Consider the following 17,367-nt stretch of genomic DNA (forward strand, 5'->3'; position numbering starts at 1 on the left):
TACCATTGGATAGAAAACACTTTGAAGTTTGTAGGAATGTTAAAATAATGTATAAGACTATAACACAATAGATATGGTAGGAGAAAATCCAAAGAAAAACCAACCGGAAACGGTACCTCTGCTGTTGAGTTCCGTTTTGTTCTTAAATGGAAGTTGTAGTTCCGTCGGGTCTCTCTTCCCCTGCAAAAAAATAAGCATCTAGAAGAAGTTGGAAGGAACCCCGGGACTTCAATCCACTTTAGAATGCGGATGATTTGATAATTTATACAGTCCATCCGGAAAGTATACAGACGGCTAGACATTTTCCACATTTTATTACGTTGCAATCTTATTCTAAAATTCATTAAATCGTTCCCCCCCCCCATCAATCTACACACAATACCCCATGATGACAAAGCCAAAACAGGTTTTTAGACATTTTTGAAAATGTATTAAAAATAAATATGGAAATATCATATTTACATTCACTGCAGATATTCAGACTCTTTACTCAGTACTTTGTTGAAGCACATTTTGCAGCAATTGCAGCCTTGAGTCTCCTTGGGTATGACACTACAAGCTTGGGGAGTTTCTCCCATTCTTCTCTGCAGATCCTCTCAAGCTCGGTCAGGTTATTTCGGGAGTGTCGCTGCACAGCTATTTTCAGGTCTCTCCAGAGATGTTTCGATTGGGTTCAAATTTGGGCTCTGGCTGGGCCACTTAAGGACATTCAGAGACTTGTCCCGAAGCCACTCCTGCGTTGTCTTGGCTGTGTGCTTAGGGTCGTTGTCCTGTTGGAAGGGGAACCTTCGCCCCAGTCTGAGGTCCTGAGCACTCTGAAACAGGTTTTCATCAAGGATCTCTCTCTACATTTCTCCGTTCATCTTTGCCTCGACCCTGACTACTCTCACAGTCCCTGCCGCTGAAAAACATCCCCACTCCAGGACCAAGGCCCTTCTCCGATTGCTCAGTTTGGCCGGGCGGCCAGCTCTAGGAAGAGTCTTGGTTATTCCAAACTTCCTGTATTTAAGAATGGAGGCCACTGTGTTCTTGGGGACCTTCAATGCTGCAGACATTTTTTTGCTATCCTTCCCAGATTTGTGCCTCAACAAAATCCTGAGCTCTACAGACAATTCCTTCGACCTCGTGGCTTGGTTTTTGCTCTGACATACACTGTCAACGGTGGGACCTTATATAGACAGGTGTGTGCCTTTACAAATCATGTCCAGTTTTTTAAATTGATCACAGGTGGACTCCAGTCAAGTTGTAGAAACATCTGAAGGATGACCAATGGAAACAGGATACACCTGAGCTCAATTTCGAGTCTCATAGCAAAGGGTCTGAATACTTATGTAAATAAGGTATTGCAGTTTTTTTGTTTAATAAATTTGCAAAAATGTCTAAAACCTGTTTTTACTTTGTCATTATGGGGTATTGTGTGTAGAATGATGAGGATTTAAAAAATGTTTATCTATTTTAGAATAAGGCTGTAACTTAACAAAATGTGGAAAAGGTCAATTGGTCTGAATACTTTCCGAAGGCAATGTACATAATTGATATGGCGTAGGCCTTTACCTCCACTACACTACTTTGATATGCATCAGTGGGGATTAAGAAGTGAGTATATGTATACGCAATGCCCACTGAAAAAAAACTGCCCTGCATTAGTGTATAAGATTTGCCTCCAGTGCGTGGTATTCCCTCTCTCTATTGTAGACTCCCCCTCAGCAACCCTGCTCCTCCTTCTCCACCTCCTCTCCACCGCTCCAGCTAACCTCTCTCCACCTCACACAGGCAGCCTTGCACTCGATGGCAGGCAGACTGAGCTTGGATCAACTCAGACCAATAGTTTTTCATCTTTGATATACTGGAACTCTGAATGATAAACTGTTAGTTTCAGATTAGCTCAGCCTAGGGTTCTCTTTTATCAGGTTTTACATGAACTGATCTGTGGTCAGTTTTAAAGCAGCTTGGAAATCAGCTTAAAACTCCTTGGAAATCTGATCAGGAAATAGTGTTTTCTTCCCTTACGTTATTCCTCCAGTAGGGGATTCAGAAGATATCTGAGGCCACAGCATTTTGTCTTGGGCCACCAACGCGGGCACCATGGTTGAAAGCCTGGACTTTGAGAATGCGGAGAAGAGGTATTGCATCCGAGGAAAGCACGTCGCCCTCATCTGTGCTGTCGTGGTGGTGTCAGCTGTAGCTGTGGGGCTGGGGGTGGGCCTCACACAGCCCGACAGTACCCCGGCTGACCCGGCCCCCACCGAGGGACCCCCCAAGCCCACCTCCCCTCCCCCACCAGCTGACAGGGGGCCCTGCAAGCCCTCCAACAACACTGACGGGGACTGGAAGAATTTCCGGCTGCCGGACTACGTGAAGCCGGTGCACTATGACCTCCACCTGGAGCCTGACCTGACCACTGACCTCTACATGGGGAATGTATCCGTGCACCTGGAGGTGAGACGACCCACGAGGCACCTGTGGCTCCACATCAGGGAGACTTTCGTCAGGGCAGTCCCCAGGCTTGTCCTGAAAACCCCACAGACTCAGAGGGATGTGACTGTGGCCATCAAGGGTTGCTTTGAGTTCAAACTGCAGGAGTATGTCGTAGTGGAGGCGGAGGAGGAGCTTGCGGCCACCAAGCCCAATGAGGTGTACATCCTCACCCTGGACTTCCAGGGCTGGCTCAACGGATCTCTGGTGGGCTTCTACAGAGTCACCTACACAGAAAATGGGGCCACCAAGTAAGTCCTTCGAGGCATGCATTTGTGGTTATAGATTGGGTGTATTTCTGTTTGTTTTTGTGTGTCTCCATGCATGTATGCATTTTGGTACACCAGAAGTTTCTTCATTTCCAATGGAACGCTGCATTTGCCTTGCAGCATTATGTTGCAGAGGCAGTTGCAGTGCGTTCTGTGTTCTATTGTGGTGCATGCGTTGGATATATCCAACGTATACATCAAATTGTATTCGTATACTTGACAGAAATAGTATCAAAAGGTGAACTTTTAACTTTTGTTGCACACATATCCAGTTGAAGGAAAAAGGAAACCACACACTTCTCTTGATAGTATCACTGATATTTAATAAGCTGACGTATCGGCCTCACGGCCTTCGTCAGAGCCATATCAAGTTAAAATGTATAACTGCAGAATTTATTACGCAGCATTGAAGCAATGACGCTGTCCGTCTGATCGAGGCGTAGGGGAAGACAATATTTACGAAGACATAAATTAATGATTGCTGAGAATGGTTACAATGCAACTAAATCCCTCACATGCTCAGTGTTATGAGTGCTGCATATGCTACTTTGGACCCATTTGAATAGATCTATAACCATGACTCCATTATGCAATGTGGGATAGGGAAGAAAATCTGCAGAACTTTAGACCCTCAGCCAAATTCTTTCAAGGACAATTTCCTTTTGGGAACAAGTTTACGAGACGTAATCTGAGTGTTGACAGCTGAGTTTAGCTGAATGTGAGTGTGTGCATCTGTGCTTGTCTGTGTGTGTATGCGTGCACATGAGGCCCAGCAGCACACCATCTGTTAGTACTTTATGTCACACTAAAGAGACAGGGGTGTAATGGGATGAAACCACTGAGGGAAAAATAAACCTCGTCATTTTTTTCACAGTAGTTATTTTCCCAGAGAGTGCATTGATTCTTATCACTAATAGGACCATGGTTGAACCTCCGTTAGGTAAGAGTATATTTACCCGTCACAGTATGTTATCGGTTAAGTTGCTCTTATTCAAAGTTAATATTATAGTGTTGATAATGTACAGTCGTGGCCAAAAGTTTTGAGAAAGACAAATATTAATTTCCACAAATTTTGATGCTTCAGTGTCTTTAGATATTTTTTTCAGATATTACTATGGATAACTGAAGTATAATTACAAGCATTTCATAAGTGTCAAAGGCATTTATTGACAATTTGATTAAGTTGACGCAAAGAGTCAATATTTGCAGTGTTGACCCTTCTTTTTCAAGACCTCTGCAATCTGCCCTGGCATGCTGTCAATTAACTTCTGGGCCACATCCTGACTGATGGCAGCCCATTCTTGCATAATCAATGCTTGGAGTTTGTCAGAATTTGTGGGGTTTTGTTTGTCCACCCGCCCCTTGAGGATTGACCACAAGTTCTCAATGGGATTAAGGTCTGGAGAGTTTCCTGGCTATGGACCCAAAATATCGATGTTTTGTTCCCCGAGCCACTTAGTTATCACTTTTGCCTAATGGCAAGGTGCTCCATCATGCTGGAAAGGGCATTGTTCATCACCAAACTGTTCCTGGATGGTTGGGAGAAGTTGGTCTCGGAGGATGTGTTGGTACCATTCTTTATTCATGGCTGTGTTCTTAGGCAAAATTGTGAGTGAGCCAACTCCCTTGGCTGAGAAGCAACCCCACACATGAATGGTCTCAGGATGCTTTACTCTTGGCATGACACCGGACTGATGGTAGCGCTCACCTTGTCTTCTCCAAGCTTTTTTTCCAGATGCCCCAAACAATCGGAAAGGGGATTCATCAGATAAAATGACTTTACCCCAGTCCTCAGCAGTCCAATCCCTGTACCTTTTGCAGAATATCAGTCTGTCCCTGATGTTTTACCTGGAGAGAAGTGGCTTCTTCGCTGCCCTTCTTTACACCAGGCCATCCTCCAAAAGTCTTCGCCTCACTGTGCGTGCAGATGCACTCACACCTGCCTGCTGCCATTCCTGAGCAAGCTCTGTACTGGTGGTGCCCCGATCCCACAGCTGAATCAACTTTAGGAGACGGTCCTGGCGCTTGCTGGACCCTGAAGCCTTCTTCACAACAATTGAACCACTCTCCTTGAAGGTCTTGATGATCCGATAAATGGTTGATTTAGGTGAAATCTTACTAGTAGCAATATCCTGGCCTGTGAAGTCCTTTTTGTGCAAAGCAATGATGACGGCACGTGTTTCCTTGCAGGTAATCATGGTTGACAGAGGAAGAACAATGATTCCAAGCACCACCCTCTTTTTGAAGCTTCCAGTCTGTTATTCGAACTCAATCAGCATGACAGAGTTATCTCCTGCCTTCTCCTCCTCAACATTCACACCTGTGTTCACGAGAGAATCACTGGCATGATGTCAGCTGGTTCTTTTGTGGCAGGGCTGAAATGCAGTGGAAATTGTTTTTTTTTGTGATTCAGTTCATTTGCATGGCAAAGAGGGACTTTGCAATTAATTGCAATTAATCTGATCACTCTTCATAACATTCGGGAGTATATGCAAATTGCCATCATACAAACTGAGGCAGTAGACTTTGTGAAAATTCATATTTGTGTCATTCTTAAAACTTTTGGCCACGACTGTAGTGTAGTTCTTAGTGTGTCGATAAGTATGACTTGAAAGGTGGACAGGTGTAGTAAAGCTGCTTGCAGCATTGGCCATGAAATGTCAATTTTCTCTTTGCTCAAGCACAGTTAGCAGCCACAATCCAGTAAACACTGCATACGTAAACATTTATTGTACACAACAGTCTAATAAAAAGTCATATAAAGGGGTGACTTAGTTATGCTATGTTTCTTTTTCTTCCAAGAAAAATTGCTGCCACCGACCATGAGCCGACAGACGCCCGCAAATCTTTCCCCTGTTTTGATGAGCCAAACCAGAAGGCCACCTACAAGATTTCCATCACCCATGACAAGGACTATGAAGCCCTCTCCAATATGCCAGTGGAGGTAGTCTTTGCACGAAAAACATTTCATAGTAACAAATTGATCCTTATAAAACATACCAAATAAATGCATATAATGTATCCACAATCTATCACAACAAAAGGTGTTATCTGTTAGTTTACTTGAAGCTGCAATGGAAGTCACTAAGAGGGAGAAGAGATTCAGTGCCATGAATGCAAAAGCAGTAGCCATCAATCTTTTGCTTTGGGTCCTTGGTGCTGAGAACACAACCATTAGAGAGGCTGACTCACATCTGTATTAAACCACAGACCTTCTTCCTCTCCAGGGCGCCCCAGAGCTGCTTCCTGACAATAAGATCAAAACGTCCTTCCAGAGATCCGTTCCAATGAGTACCTATTTGGTATGTTTTGCTGTGCACCAGTTTACGTTTGTGGAAAGGAAATCGTCTAGAGGAATTCCTGTAAGTACTTGCAATTTTTCTCAGCAGTCATTTTCACTGGTCCCTCTACTACCTTAAACTAAGAAAATATTTACTTTTGAAAGTCATATTTTATAGTCTACAGAGTATATTGAGAGTAAATATTTTAACACTTTACCTTAAGCCTGTCCAGTTCAAAGTTTTAAATGGTGTAAAAGCTAAGTAAAAAGTTGATGTAATTGTTGTGTTGAGATTTCAGCAGTTAGTTACACTTTACAATGTTTTGGAGAAAATCTAAATAATTATAAACACTGTGTTGATTAAATGCACGCATGTATGTATACAGGCATGCTCGCACATACTGTAGTGTATACACACTCCCATAACCTACCTCAACAACTTTGCTTTTAATCATTTTTTTCCAGTTGCGAATCTATGCACAGCCTGCACAAATTGCGACAGCAGAGTATGCTGCTAACACAACCAAGATCATTTTTGACTACTTTGAGGAATATTTCGACATGACATACTCCATCCCAAAGCTAGGTAATTTGATATCTCCTCTGTTTGTGAACTGTTGTAACTACTGGATACAATTCATTCATAATGACTTATACACACATGCTTGCAATTTTTGTTTTTCCAGATAAGATTGCCATCCCTGACTTTGGCACAGGTGCCATGGAGAACTGGGGTCTGATCACCTACAGGGAGGCCAACCTCCTCTATGATGAGAACCAGTCGTCATCGTACAACAAACAACGTGTGGCTAGCGTCATCGCTCATGAGCTGGTCCACCAGGTGAGAAACACCTGTCTCCAACATTCCCACAACAGAAACACAACCACGAGAAAACATTCAAGAGTTATTCATTAGTCATGTTATAGTGGAAAACTAATGGAAAACATCTTATAGTGGAAAATTAAAAAACATATTTCATAGTCATAGAGGTACCCAAGCTCAATCACCCCAAAATGATATTACGGTATTCAGTGACGATTTTAGCATGTACATTTTGGTGGGGCAAACTCATATTTTTATGCATGCCACAAAGCCACTACACTACACAACAAAACACTAAACAATACATTAATTGCACTATAACGGTGACAACTAAACAAAAAACGACCCTCACAATATCAACTGGAATTACATGCGTCTATTACTGAACTTTTTGTATGAAAACAAATATTTGAATGGGAAGAGAATGCCACTGGCAAATGTGGTTACAGATCCAACAACATTATTTAGTATCCTCTCCTCATGAAGAAAAGCACATGAGCTAATTTATGCAGCAGCATACAAGCCATTTTTGGTGTTTATCTTTTTTTTTACCCCTTTTTCGTGGTATCCAATTGGTAGTTACAGTCTTGTCTCATCGCTGCAACTCCTGGGAGAGGTAATGGTCAAGAGCCGTGCGTCCTCCAAAACACAACCAAGCCGCACTGCTTCTTGACACAATGCCCACTTATCCCGGAAGCCAGCCACACCAATGTGTTGGAAGAAACACAGTATACCAGGCGCCCGTGTCAGCGTGCACTGCGCCCAGCCCGCCACAGGAGTCTCTAGTGCGCGATGGGACAAGGACATCCCTGCCGGCCAAACCCTTCCCTGGGATTGGGGAGGGTCATGGCCGGCTGTGACAGAGCCTGGACTCGAATGTCTAGTGGCACAGCTAGCACTGCAGTGCCTTAGACCACTGCGCCACTCGGGGGGCCCCAATGTTTATATTTTTAAGCTTGGAAAAGAGACACTTTCAGATAGATGTTTTAAATTCTTCAACCCAGACTTGAACCACACACCCTCGCCACCAAATAGCAGGCTGTCGAAGCAAAATAGTGATTGCTTTACAACGCTTGCAGTTAGCCACTGATTCCTTCCAACCCACTCATTGTTGAAATTGCGATTTCTGACTTGTTGTGTAATGTTTATGTCCGATGGACATAGATACCTTTTATCTATAATTTATCTTCATATGACAAGGATTGAAAAGGAATTGCCAGTAGATTGTTGACGCGACGATGACTGCTTGTCTAGCTTTTATCAGTCCAATAAAAGCTACGGTAGATATAAGGTGATTTGACATACATTTTATCTGTGGCTGATGACCTTGAGCCTTCTTGGATGGGCACTTCTAATGTAAATCTATGGCAGCACCCAAGGGGGCTTGAACTGCCTAGCTCTCCCTGTAGATTCTGTGGTGACATAGTGTCCCCATGAGTGACAGAACACTGAGCCAATCATGGCACAACTAAAGAAGATTACCAACACCTACGGTCTGTATATTCCGCTGGCTGCCCCTCAACCACAGTAAGCACTGAGCTAGACTGAAACACCTGCATTTTGGAGCTGCCTTACTCAAGATAGAGACCATGTTTTGATTTTTTTTTAAATACAGTTTTATGTGACATGAATTAATGCCAAACTAACATGCAAAACAGGCAATTATTTTTATAAATGTATATACAGTTCAAGTCGGAAGTTTACATACACTTAGGTTGGAGTCATTAAAACTTGTTTTTCAACCACTCCACAAATTTCTTGTTAAAAAACTATAGTTTTGACAAGTCGGTTAGGACATCTACTTTGCGTATGACACAAGTATTTTCTCCAACAATTGTTTACAGACAGATTATTTCACGTATAATTCACTGTATCACAATTCCAGTGGGTCAGAGGTTTAGATACACTAAGTTGACTGTGCCTTTAAACAGCTTGGAAAATTTCAGCAAATTATGTCATGGCTTTATAAGCTTCTGATAAATGATGTAAATTAGCCTGAGTCAATTGGAGGTGTACCTGTGGATGTATTTCCAGGTCTACCTTCAAACACAGTGCCTCTTTGCTTGACATCATGGGAAAATCAAAAGAAATCAGCCAAGACCTCAGAAAATAAATTGTAGACCTCCACAAGTCTGGTTCATCCTTGGGAGCAATTTCCAAATGCCTGAAGGTACCACGTTCATTTGTACAAACAATAGTACACAAGTATAAACACCATGGGACCACGCAGGCGTCATACCGCTCAGGAAGGAGATGCGTTCTGTCTCCTAGAGATGAACGTACTTTGGAGCGAAAAGTGAAAATCAATCCCAGAGCAACAGCAAAGGACCTTGTGAAGATGCTGGAGGAAACAGGTGAAAAAGTATCTATATTCACTGTAAAATGAGTCCTATCACGACATAACCCGAAAGGCAGCTCAGCAAGGAGCGAGACTACGGTTTGCAACTGCACATGGGTACAAAGATCATACTTTTTGGAGAAATGATGAAACAAAAATAGAACTGTTTGGCCATAATGACCATTGTTATGTTTGGAGGAAAAAGGGGGAAGCTTGCAAGTTGAAGAACACCATCCCAACTGTGAAGCATGGGGGTGGCAGCATCATGTTGTGCATTTCATAAAATAGATGGCATCATGAGGAAAGAAAATTATGTGGATATATTGAAGCAACATCTCAACACATAAGACAGGAAGTTAAAGCTTCGTCGCAAATGGGTCTTCCAAATGGACAATGATCCCAAGAACACTTCCAAAGTTCTGGCAAAATGGCTTAAAGACCACAAAGTCAAGGTGTTGGATTGGCCATCACAAAGCCCTGACCTCAATCCCATATAAAATTGTAGGCAGACCTGAAAAAGCGTGTTTGAGCAAGGAGGCCTACAAACCTGATTCAGTTACACCAGCTCTGTCAGGAGGAATGGGACAAAATTCATCCAATTTATTGTGGGAAGCTTGTGGAAGGCTACCCGAAACGTTTAAAGGCTAATTTAAAGGCAATGCTACCAAGTACTAATTGAGTGTATGTAAGCTTCTGACCCACTGGGAATGTGATGAAAGAAATACCTGACCTAAAACAGGGCATTTTTACTAGGATTAATTGTTGGGAATTGTGAAAACTGAGTTTAAATGTATTTGGCTAAGGTGTATGTAAACTTCCGACTTCAACTGTATACATATATACTGTATGTAGTTTATAGCTAAACAGGTGTGGCCTTTCCCGGAATGACGGGTCACCACTGACGGTATTGTGTCACCATGATGAAGCCCAAATGATGAGGGAAAAGTCATGAAGCACATGTTAGCGGCAGAGCTCAAAGTTTGGAAAAGAGAACAACCCTATCTTTGTATCAATCAATAGCTTGGAATGATTTGACATTGACCATGAAATTTGGTCAATGGAATGATAGTGTTTTATTGACTTATGTCAGCCCTCCAGTTATCTATCAAGCCTTTTATGATGTGCAACAATGAGGACTTTTTTTATTTTTTGGGCAATAAGAGGGTGATGGTGCTATCCATAAAGTTTTATGAACTGTCCAAAGTGACAGGACTGAGGGGCAAGTGCGAACTGGGAGCTCTTTCCTTGTTCCCATAGCCTGTTTACAGGAAGGTGGATATCAGCACAGTTGCAACCACATCCTAGAGTTACAACAAACATGCTTACAATGTGCAGTTCAGATAGTGATCCAGTCATAAAGAAATAAAACACTCCGGTAATCCATAAAAAGCAATAAAAAGCATGAAAATCCACAGAAAAGCATATGTCTGTTTCTTACATTGAGGTCTACAATTCCATACCCAGCATTTGGAAATCAGCTTATGTCCTCTCACTGCTAAAGGGTGGAGATCCCTCAGATGCTAATAACTATCATCCTATCTCTAAACGCCCTATCTTGGCCAAAGTTTATGAATCCCTAGTGAACTCACAGTTAAACTTCTTAATTGAAAAGAACATACTGAGCGGGGTTCAGTCTGGCTTTAGATCAGGGCACAGCACCACAACTGCAGCTACGGCAGTGGCAAACGACATCATGAATGGACTTGATAAAAAGCAATGTTGTGCTGCTCTGTTTGTGGATTCATCAAAGGCCTTTTATTCATTTGACCATGAATTGTTACTAGCTAGACTCAGTAACATTGGTCTCAGTGAAGGGGCAGTAAATTGGTTTAGGAACTATCTTTCTGACAGAACACAATGTGTATATACTGACAATCACAAGTCTATCTTTCTTGAGATTAATAGAGGTGTGCCCCAGGGTTCCATTTTAGCTCCTGTGTTGTTCTCAATTTTTATTAATGATTTGGGAAATGGGATGCAACCAGCAATGTTACATCTATATGCAGATGATACAGTTATATATTCATGTGCTCCTTCTCTGGTTCAGGCTGTTGAACCTCCCTTTATTATCTCAAATTGGTCTTGAATATACAAAAAACTAAATTCATGACCTTTACCAGAGCTAGAACTCTGCCAGAGAGCATTAGCATTGTCACATCTGGTGGCTTATCCATTGAAAAAGTGTCATCCTACAAATACCTAGGTATTTGGTCGGATGACAAGTTGTCCTTTAAAGTTCATGTGGATAATATTGTGACAAAGCTTAAATTGAAATTGGGTTTTTAGTTTCGTAATAAGTCTTGCTTCCTGCTTACGGCTAGAAAGAAGCTTCAGGACACTTTTTAAGTCTTGCTTCCTGCTTACGGCGAGAAAGAAGCTTCAGGACACTTTTCTCTCTGTTATTGATTATAGTGACTTGTTGCATATGCATGCAACCTCCTCCGTCTTACAGAGACTGGACTCTGTTTACCATGCATCCTTGCGCTTTATTACAAATGCCAAGTCACTCACCCACCATTGCACATTGTACCATATGGTAGGTTGGACCTCACGTTATATGCTCAGAAAGATACATTTGTATGTGTTCATCGACAAAGCCCTTTTGGGTAAACTCCCTCTTTACCTCTGTAGTCTGGTCTCCTTCACCACTAGCTGTTACCATACCCGGTCTGCTAGGTGGTTGCTATTTAAAGTCCCCAGGACATTCACAGTAATAGGCAAGACTGCCTTCTCTTCTTGTGCACCAGATGCATGGAATAATCTACAATCCATGCTTCATCTAGATATGTTAGTGCCACTGAATGAATTAAAAATATTGATGGGAGACTGTTACGGAGGAGTGTAAATGCTTTTTTGGGGCTGGATCATGTTGTATTGTATTATTGTATGCTTTAATTATATAATGTATTGATTGTTGCTGCCTTCTTGGCCAGGTCTCCCTTGAAAAAGAGACTCTGGGTCTCAATGGGCTTTTTCTGGTTAAATAAAGGTAAATATATATATATGAGTATATCATAAGAAAATTTGAAAAAGTGAGAGTAGCACTTAACTTCACTAGTAAATACCAGTAGAAAATATGTGGGTTTTATATGTTCTTACTGTGTCTGTAACTTTGTTCTGTGTTTTATGTTTTATACTGTATGCAGAGCTGTGGAGTGTTAACCTGCATGCTATGATATTTTGTGTGCATGAAAATATTGTGTTGTTGGAGCTTTGTCTGGTATGTGTGTGTTTCTCTGTTGTTTTGTGTCCTTGGCTCACCTACTATTTATGAGTCCAACTATCTTTGAGTCCCACTGTTTGCTGGAGTATCCAGAACACATAAGCACTCACACACACATGCACGCCCTCACACTCACCCATACACACTTGTTTGTAAATAAAGTCTGCTGGAAGATAACTTTGCATGTTGTATTTTCCTGCAGTGGTTCGGGAACATTGTGACCATGGATTGGTGGGATGACCTTTGGTTAAATGAGGGCTTTGCCAGTTTCTTTGAGTACATCGGTGTAGAGGAGGCCGAGCCCCTCTGGGGAATGGTGAGTCCATCTAACAGATCCTAAATTGAGTGATTTGAAATGGAGTTGCTTTAACCTCAACTCTGGTTATGAATCAATTCTAAATCTACTTCGGTCTCTGTCTTCACCAGCGTGACATCATGATCATCAGTGATGTACTTCCTGTCATGGTGGACGATGCACTCGTCACCTCCCATCCAATCATTGTGGATGTATCAACTCCGGCTCAGATTACCTCTGTGTTTGATAGCATATCCTACAGTAAGGTAATCTTAAACTGTGCCTCTTTTCACCTTACTTCATGGGATGGAATAAAATGTAATGAAATTTCAAATGAATTTAAATTCATTCCAAACATGTTCCTGTAACTGTTATTCTAGGGGGCATCAATTCTCAGGATGGTGGAGGACTGGTTGGGTCGAGACAACTTCAGAGATGGCTGTCGGGTAAGAGTCCATTTCATCTGAGTAGATAGAAGTATCCTTACAGCAAGTCTCTTGATTCCTATTCAGTCAATAGCGGAATCATGTGGTAATAGCGAGTGTTAGGGAGATGCAATCCCTTCCTTGTTGAATTAAAATGCTGATTACTGTCAGACAGTCTACCATGGTAATACTTAACTTGAAAGGGTCATAGCAATACATAGCCTACATTTGATTTATCATTAAATCTATGGATGGCCACATTGCTAAATTGATGGTAACCTGTTTTTCTCTCCCTTCAACAGAAATACTTGAAAGATTTCCACTTTGAGAATGCCAAAACAGACAACTTTTGGGCATCACTTGCTAATGTATGTTTGTCATATATAATTTGGTCGTAGTAATTCAAAAATATATAAATTGTTGATATTATTGACATTATTTCACTGCATCTAACTTCGTGTTTTTATGTGTATGATACACACTAAAATATTTTGTTTGCAGGTGAGTGGGTTGCCTGTAGCAGATGTGATGGACACATGGACCAAACAGATGGGCTACCCAGTACTGGACCTGTCTACCATCAATGCTCAGACCAAACTCACCCAGCGAAGATTCCTGTTGGACCCCAATGCTGATCCCACCCAGCCACCCTCACCACTCAGGTCAGTTATTCACAGCACTATCAAATCCCTTTGTGATAATTGATTGATTTCCCCATGGATGTAGTTTCAGCTATATTTTTTAGGAGAAACCGGTATTTCTTAAAAGGTCTATGTTTTTATCTTAGTTACAAGTGGACCATCCCTGTTAAGTGGTACTCAGTGGATAGTAATATGTCTATTTCCATCATGTTCAACAAGTCCAATCCAGGTAAAGATATTTCTGACCAAATCCTAGACTTGACCTTTTTAACATTACATTTCCAGCCTCTGGTAACATCATGTATTTAGTCAAATTGAAGTCATACACGTTTGTCTGTCATACGAATAGAGCTCGTCTTAGCTGGCTATTCCCCTGCTACGGATGGACTGCTGAAGGTCAACAACGACCACATTGGATTTTACAGAGTCAATCACCCTGACAGCATATGGAGCACAATTAGTCAACAACTCCAAACAAACCACCAGGTGATATAATTCAAACTGCTACTATTGTATCAGATGCAGTAATAATTGTTTTAATCTTACCAGTTCATGGGTTAAACATGTGGTAATCAGCATGACACTTTCGTTACTAGGTGTTAGACGCTGCTGACCGATGCAGTTACATTGATGATGTCTTTGCTCTGGGAAGGTAAATTAACACTACTGACATTTACTTGAAGTACATCTGTCAATATAAAACTGAGATTAAACATAATGTCGTTGTCTTATCGGCCTCATCAGGGCAGACGCTGTCGATTATGGAAATGCATTCAACCTGACAAAATACCTGACCAATGAGACTGAGTACATCGTCTGGAAACGTGTGTCTTCTTCCATCGCCTATGTGCAAGACATGTTATCAGACGACACTGTTCTTTACCCCAAATTCCAGGTGAGTCATTTAAAAACAAAAACATTTGACAGGTGAATTCCGCTCTCTGTTGGCCAACCAGAACACACACGCACACACACAAAATAATAATCTTGTGAGTTTACTCATACATGGGGTGTCACTTACTTTCCCTACAGAAATTATTCCGTGAGCATGTGCAGACTATCTCCAGGCAACTGGGATGGGACGACGTGGGAAGCCAGAGAGATAGGTAAGACTAGGAGAGACGGCCTACTGTATTTGACAGATCACTGGTGTATTTACTGAATATTGATCCTAAACTGTATTGTCTATATTGGTTTTGTATAGGCTGTTGCGTGAGACAGTCCTGGAAATTGCTTGTCAAATGGGCGACCAGGAAGTTCTAAATGAAGCATCTGCTATATTTGACAAATGGATCGCAGGAACCATCAGGTAAATACAGTATTAGTCTTGACTCTTGAATAAAATCACTAAAATGACACATGATCTACTTACTAAACCAATCTGCAGTACATGGACATAACTAACTACTTCATTAGCATTCCTATTCCTAAAATCCTGTTTATCCCACTAAGCCTAAATGGTAACATGACCTTTGACCTCCAGCACTGTGGGGGTGAACCTGCGCTTGCTGGTGTATCGCTACGGCATGAAGAACTCAGGCACTGGGGCGAAGTGGAACGTAATGTTTGAGAGATACAAAACAGAGAGCTTGGCCCAAGAGAAGGACAAGCTCTTGTATGGATTGGCATCTGTGGAGAACGTCAGTCTTCTGAATAAGTAAATAAAAAACAATCATTCTCTTCATACTTTCTCTTTATATATAATTTTTAAAAGGATTATTCAAAATCACTTCTTAACATAATCCATTGAAAAGTTATTACTAGAGCGAGAGTACATTTATTGGCAAAAGTGTGATACTTTGTTTCTGGGAATATTTTAGTTTGTTCAGCTAGATATGGCTTATGAGAATGGTGCTTAAGATAACGGTGTTGTGTTGTTTCACAGCTTACTGGAGGCGTGTAAAGATGAGAGTATTGTGAGGACTCAGGATCTGTTCACTGTGGTCCACTATGTCTCTCTGAATCGCTACGGCAAGACCATGGCCTGGAACTGGGTCGTCCTCAACTGGAACTACCTAGTGAACAGGTGAGCCCATTCTCTGATTTACTTCTCTGAGTCTGAATTGAGAGTCACTGAGCCCAGAGTAATTGAAGTGATAGTGACTACATGGAATGCGATGCTGTAAGTAAATTGACTGAATTAGCAGCAATTAAGCCTCCTTTTTGTTTTGTTACAGATACACCATCAATGACAGGAACCTGGGACGCCTGCTGACCAGAATCAGCACCACCTACAACACAGAGCTACAGCTGTGGCAGGTTAAGACAGAGCCCTACTATTCATAGAACTGGAATAACTCTAACATTAAACCACTCAAATCGAAAAACAAGCGCTGGTGTGCTCAAATTTAAGATTGACTAATGTATGTGGATTGTGCCTTTAGACTGTGGCTGTGTTTATGACTGACTGTTTGGTTGTATTTTAGATGGAGCACTTTTTCAAGCTGAACCCTAATGCCGGGGCTGGGGAGATGTCTAGGCAGCAAGCTCTAGAAACAGTGAAGAACAACATTGAGTGGGTCAGGAGGAACAAGGCAGAGATCGGCTCATGGCTGGAGAGCAACATCACTTACTGATGACATCAGGCCAACACAAGACTAAAGAACTGTAAACCTAATCCAAATCACAAACCTTCATGCGGTTTCTACTCATTCATTCAACAATAGGGATAGATCATGCCACAGGACTGCTTGTTTCTAAATCAAGTGTCAAGTCCCTCCATCCTGGGCACTCTGCTGTGCAAATCAAACGCACCTCTGAAGGGCAGAAAAACTCTATCTGAAATGACTGAATTCCGGCCAGTAACTCAGCGGAATACTCTATCTTTAATCTAGTGGAATCAATTTACAGTACTTAGTGCCTTTCCTGCATTACTTATAAAAGTATGTTTTTGATGCAGAAATATTTAATTTTGTATGAAGTGCTTGTACAGAATTTCAGATGATCTAAATAACCATGAAAACGTTTCATCTCTGGCCAGGTATGTTGATTTACATGTATGAAAAATTATTTCAAAATGGTTTCAAACAATGAAAAGTGTTCAAATGTATAAGAAATAAAGAAGAGCGTATATGCACTTACTGTGAATACTGCTGTCTGGATGAGTGTGTTGCCACAGGGAAGAACATTTTGAAAGCATAATGTTGTACACAGAAACATACTTTATTCGTTTATGCTAATATTACAGTAAAGTAAAACGCATCGGGAAGACTATGGCTATAATGTCATGAAATAAAAATGTACATGGTTAACCCCAACATATCAAAATAAATCCCAGTTAATATAGAAGCACCAACACTACATGACCAAAAGTATGTGAAACCTGCTCATTGAACATCTCATTTGAAAATCATAGCCATGAATATGGAGTTGGTCCCCGCTTTGCTGCTATAACAGCCTCCACTCTTCTGGGAAGGCTTTCCACTAGATGTTGGAACATTGCTGCATGGACTTGCTTCCATTCAGCCACAAGAGCATTAGTGAGGTTGGGCACTGATGTTGGGCCATTACGCCTGGCTCACACTCGCCGTTCCAATTCATCCCAAATGTGTTCAATGGGGTTGAGGTCAGGGCTCTGTGCAGGCAAGTCAAGTTCTTC

General features: G+C 41.6%; 1 protein-coding gene across 1 annotated transcript; it reads left to right on the forward strand.

Moving 5' to 3' along the window:
• Positions 1-1,735: 1,735 nt before the first annotated feature.
• Positions 1,736-16,856, forward strand: LOC118362629 (glutamyl aminopeptidase-like). The gene is made up of 20 exons (XM_035743126.2): positions 1,736-2,726; positions 5,547-5,688; positions 5,972-6,106; positions 6,490-6,610; positions 6,711-6,865; positions 12,611-12,724; positions 12,835-12,969; positions 13,084-13,149; positions 13,431-13,496; positions 13,630-13,790; positions 13,916-13,998; positions 14,119-14,255; positions 14,366-14,421; positions 14,514-14,664; positions 14,802-14,875; positions 14,974-15,078; positions 15,253-15,426; positions 15,655-15,795; positions 15,947-16,028; positions 16,196-16,856. The coding sequence occupies exons 1-20, from the start codon at positions 2,086-2,088 to the stop codon at positions 16,343-16,345; spliced, it is 2,889 nt and encodes a 962-aa protein (XP_035599019.1). The 5' UTR covers positions 1,736-2,085; the 3' UTR covers positions 16,346-16,856.
• The last annotated feature ends 511 nt before the right edge of the window (positions 16,857-17,367 follow it).

The sequence above is a fragment of the Oncorhynchus keta genome, chromosome 29 (assembly GCF_023373465.1).
Source record: "Oncorhynchus keta strain PuntledgeMale-10-30-2019 chromosome 29, Oket_V2, whole genome shotgun sequence".
Lineage (NCBI taxonomy): Eukaryota > Metazoa > Chordata > Actinopteri > Salmoniformes > Salmonidae > Oncorhynchus > Oncorhynchus keta.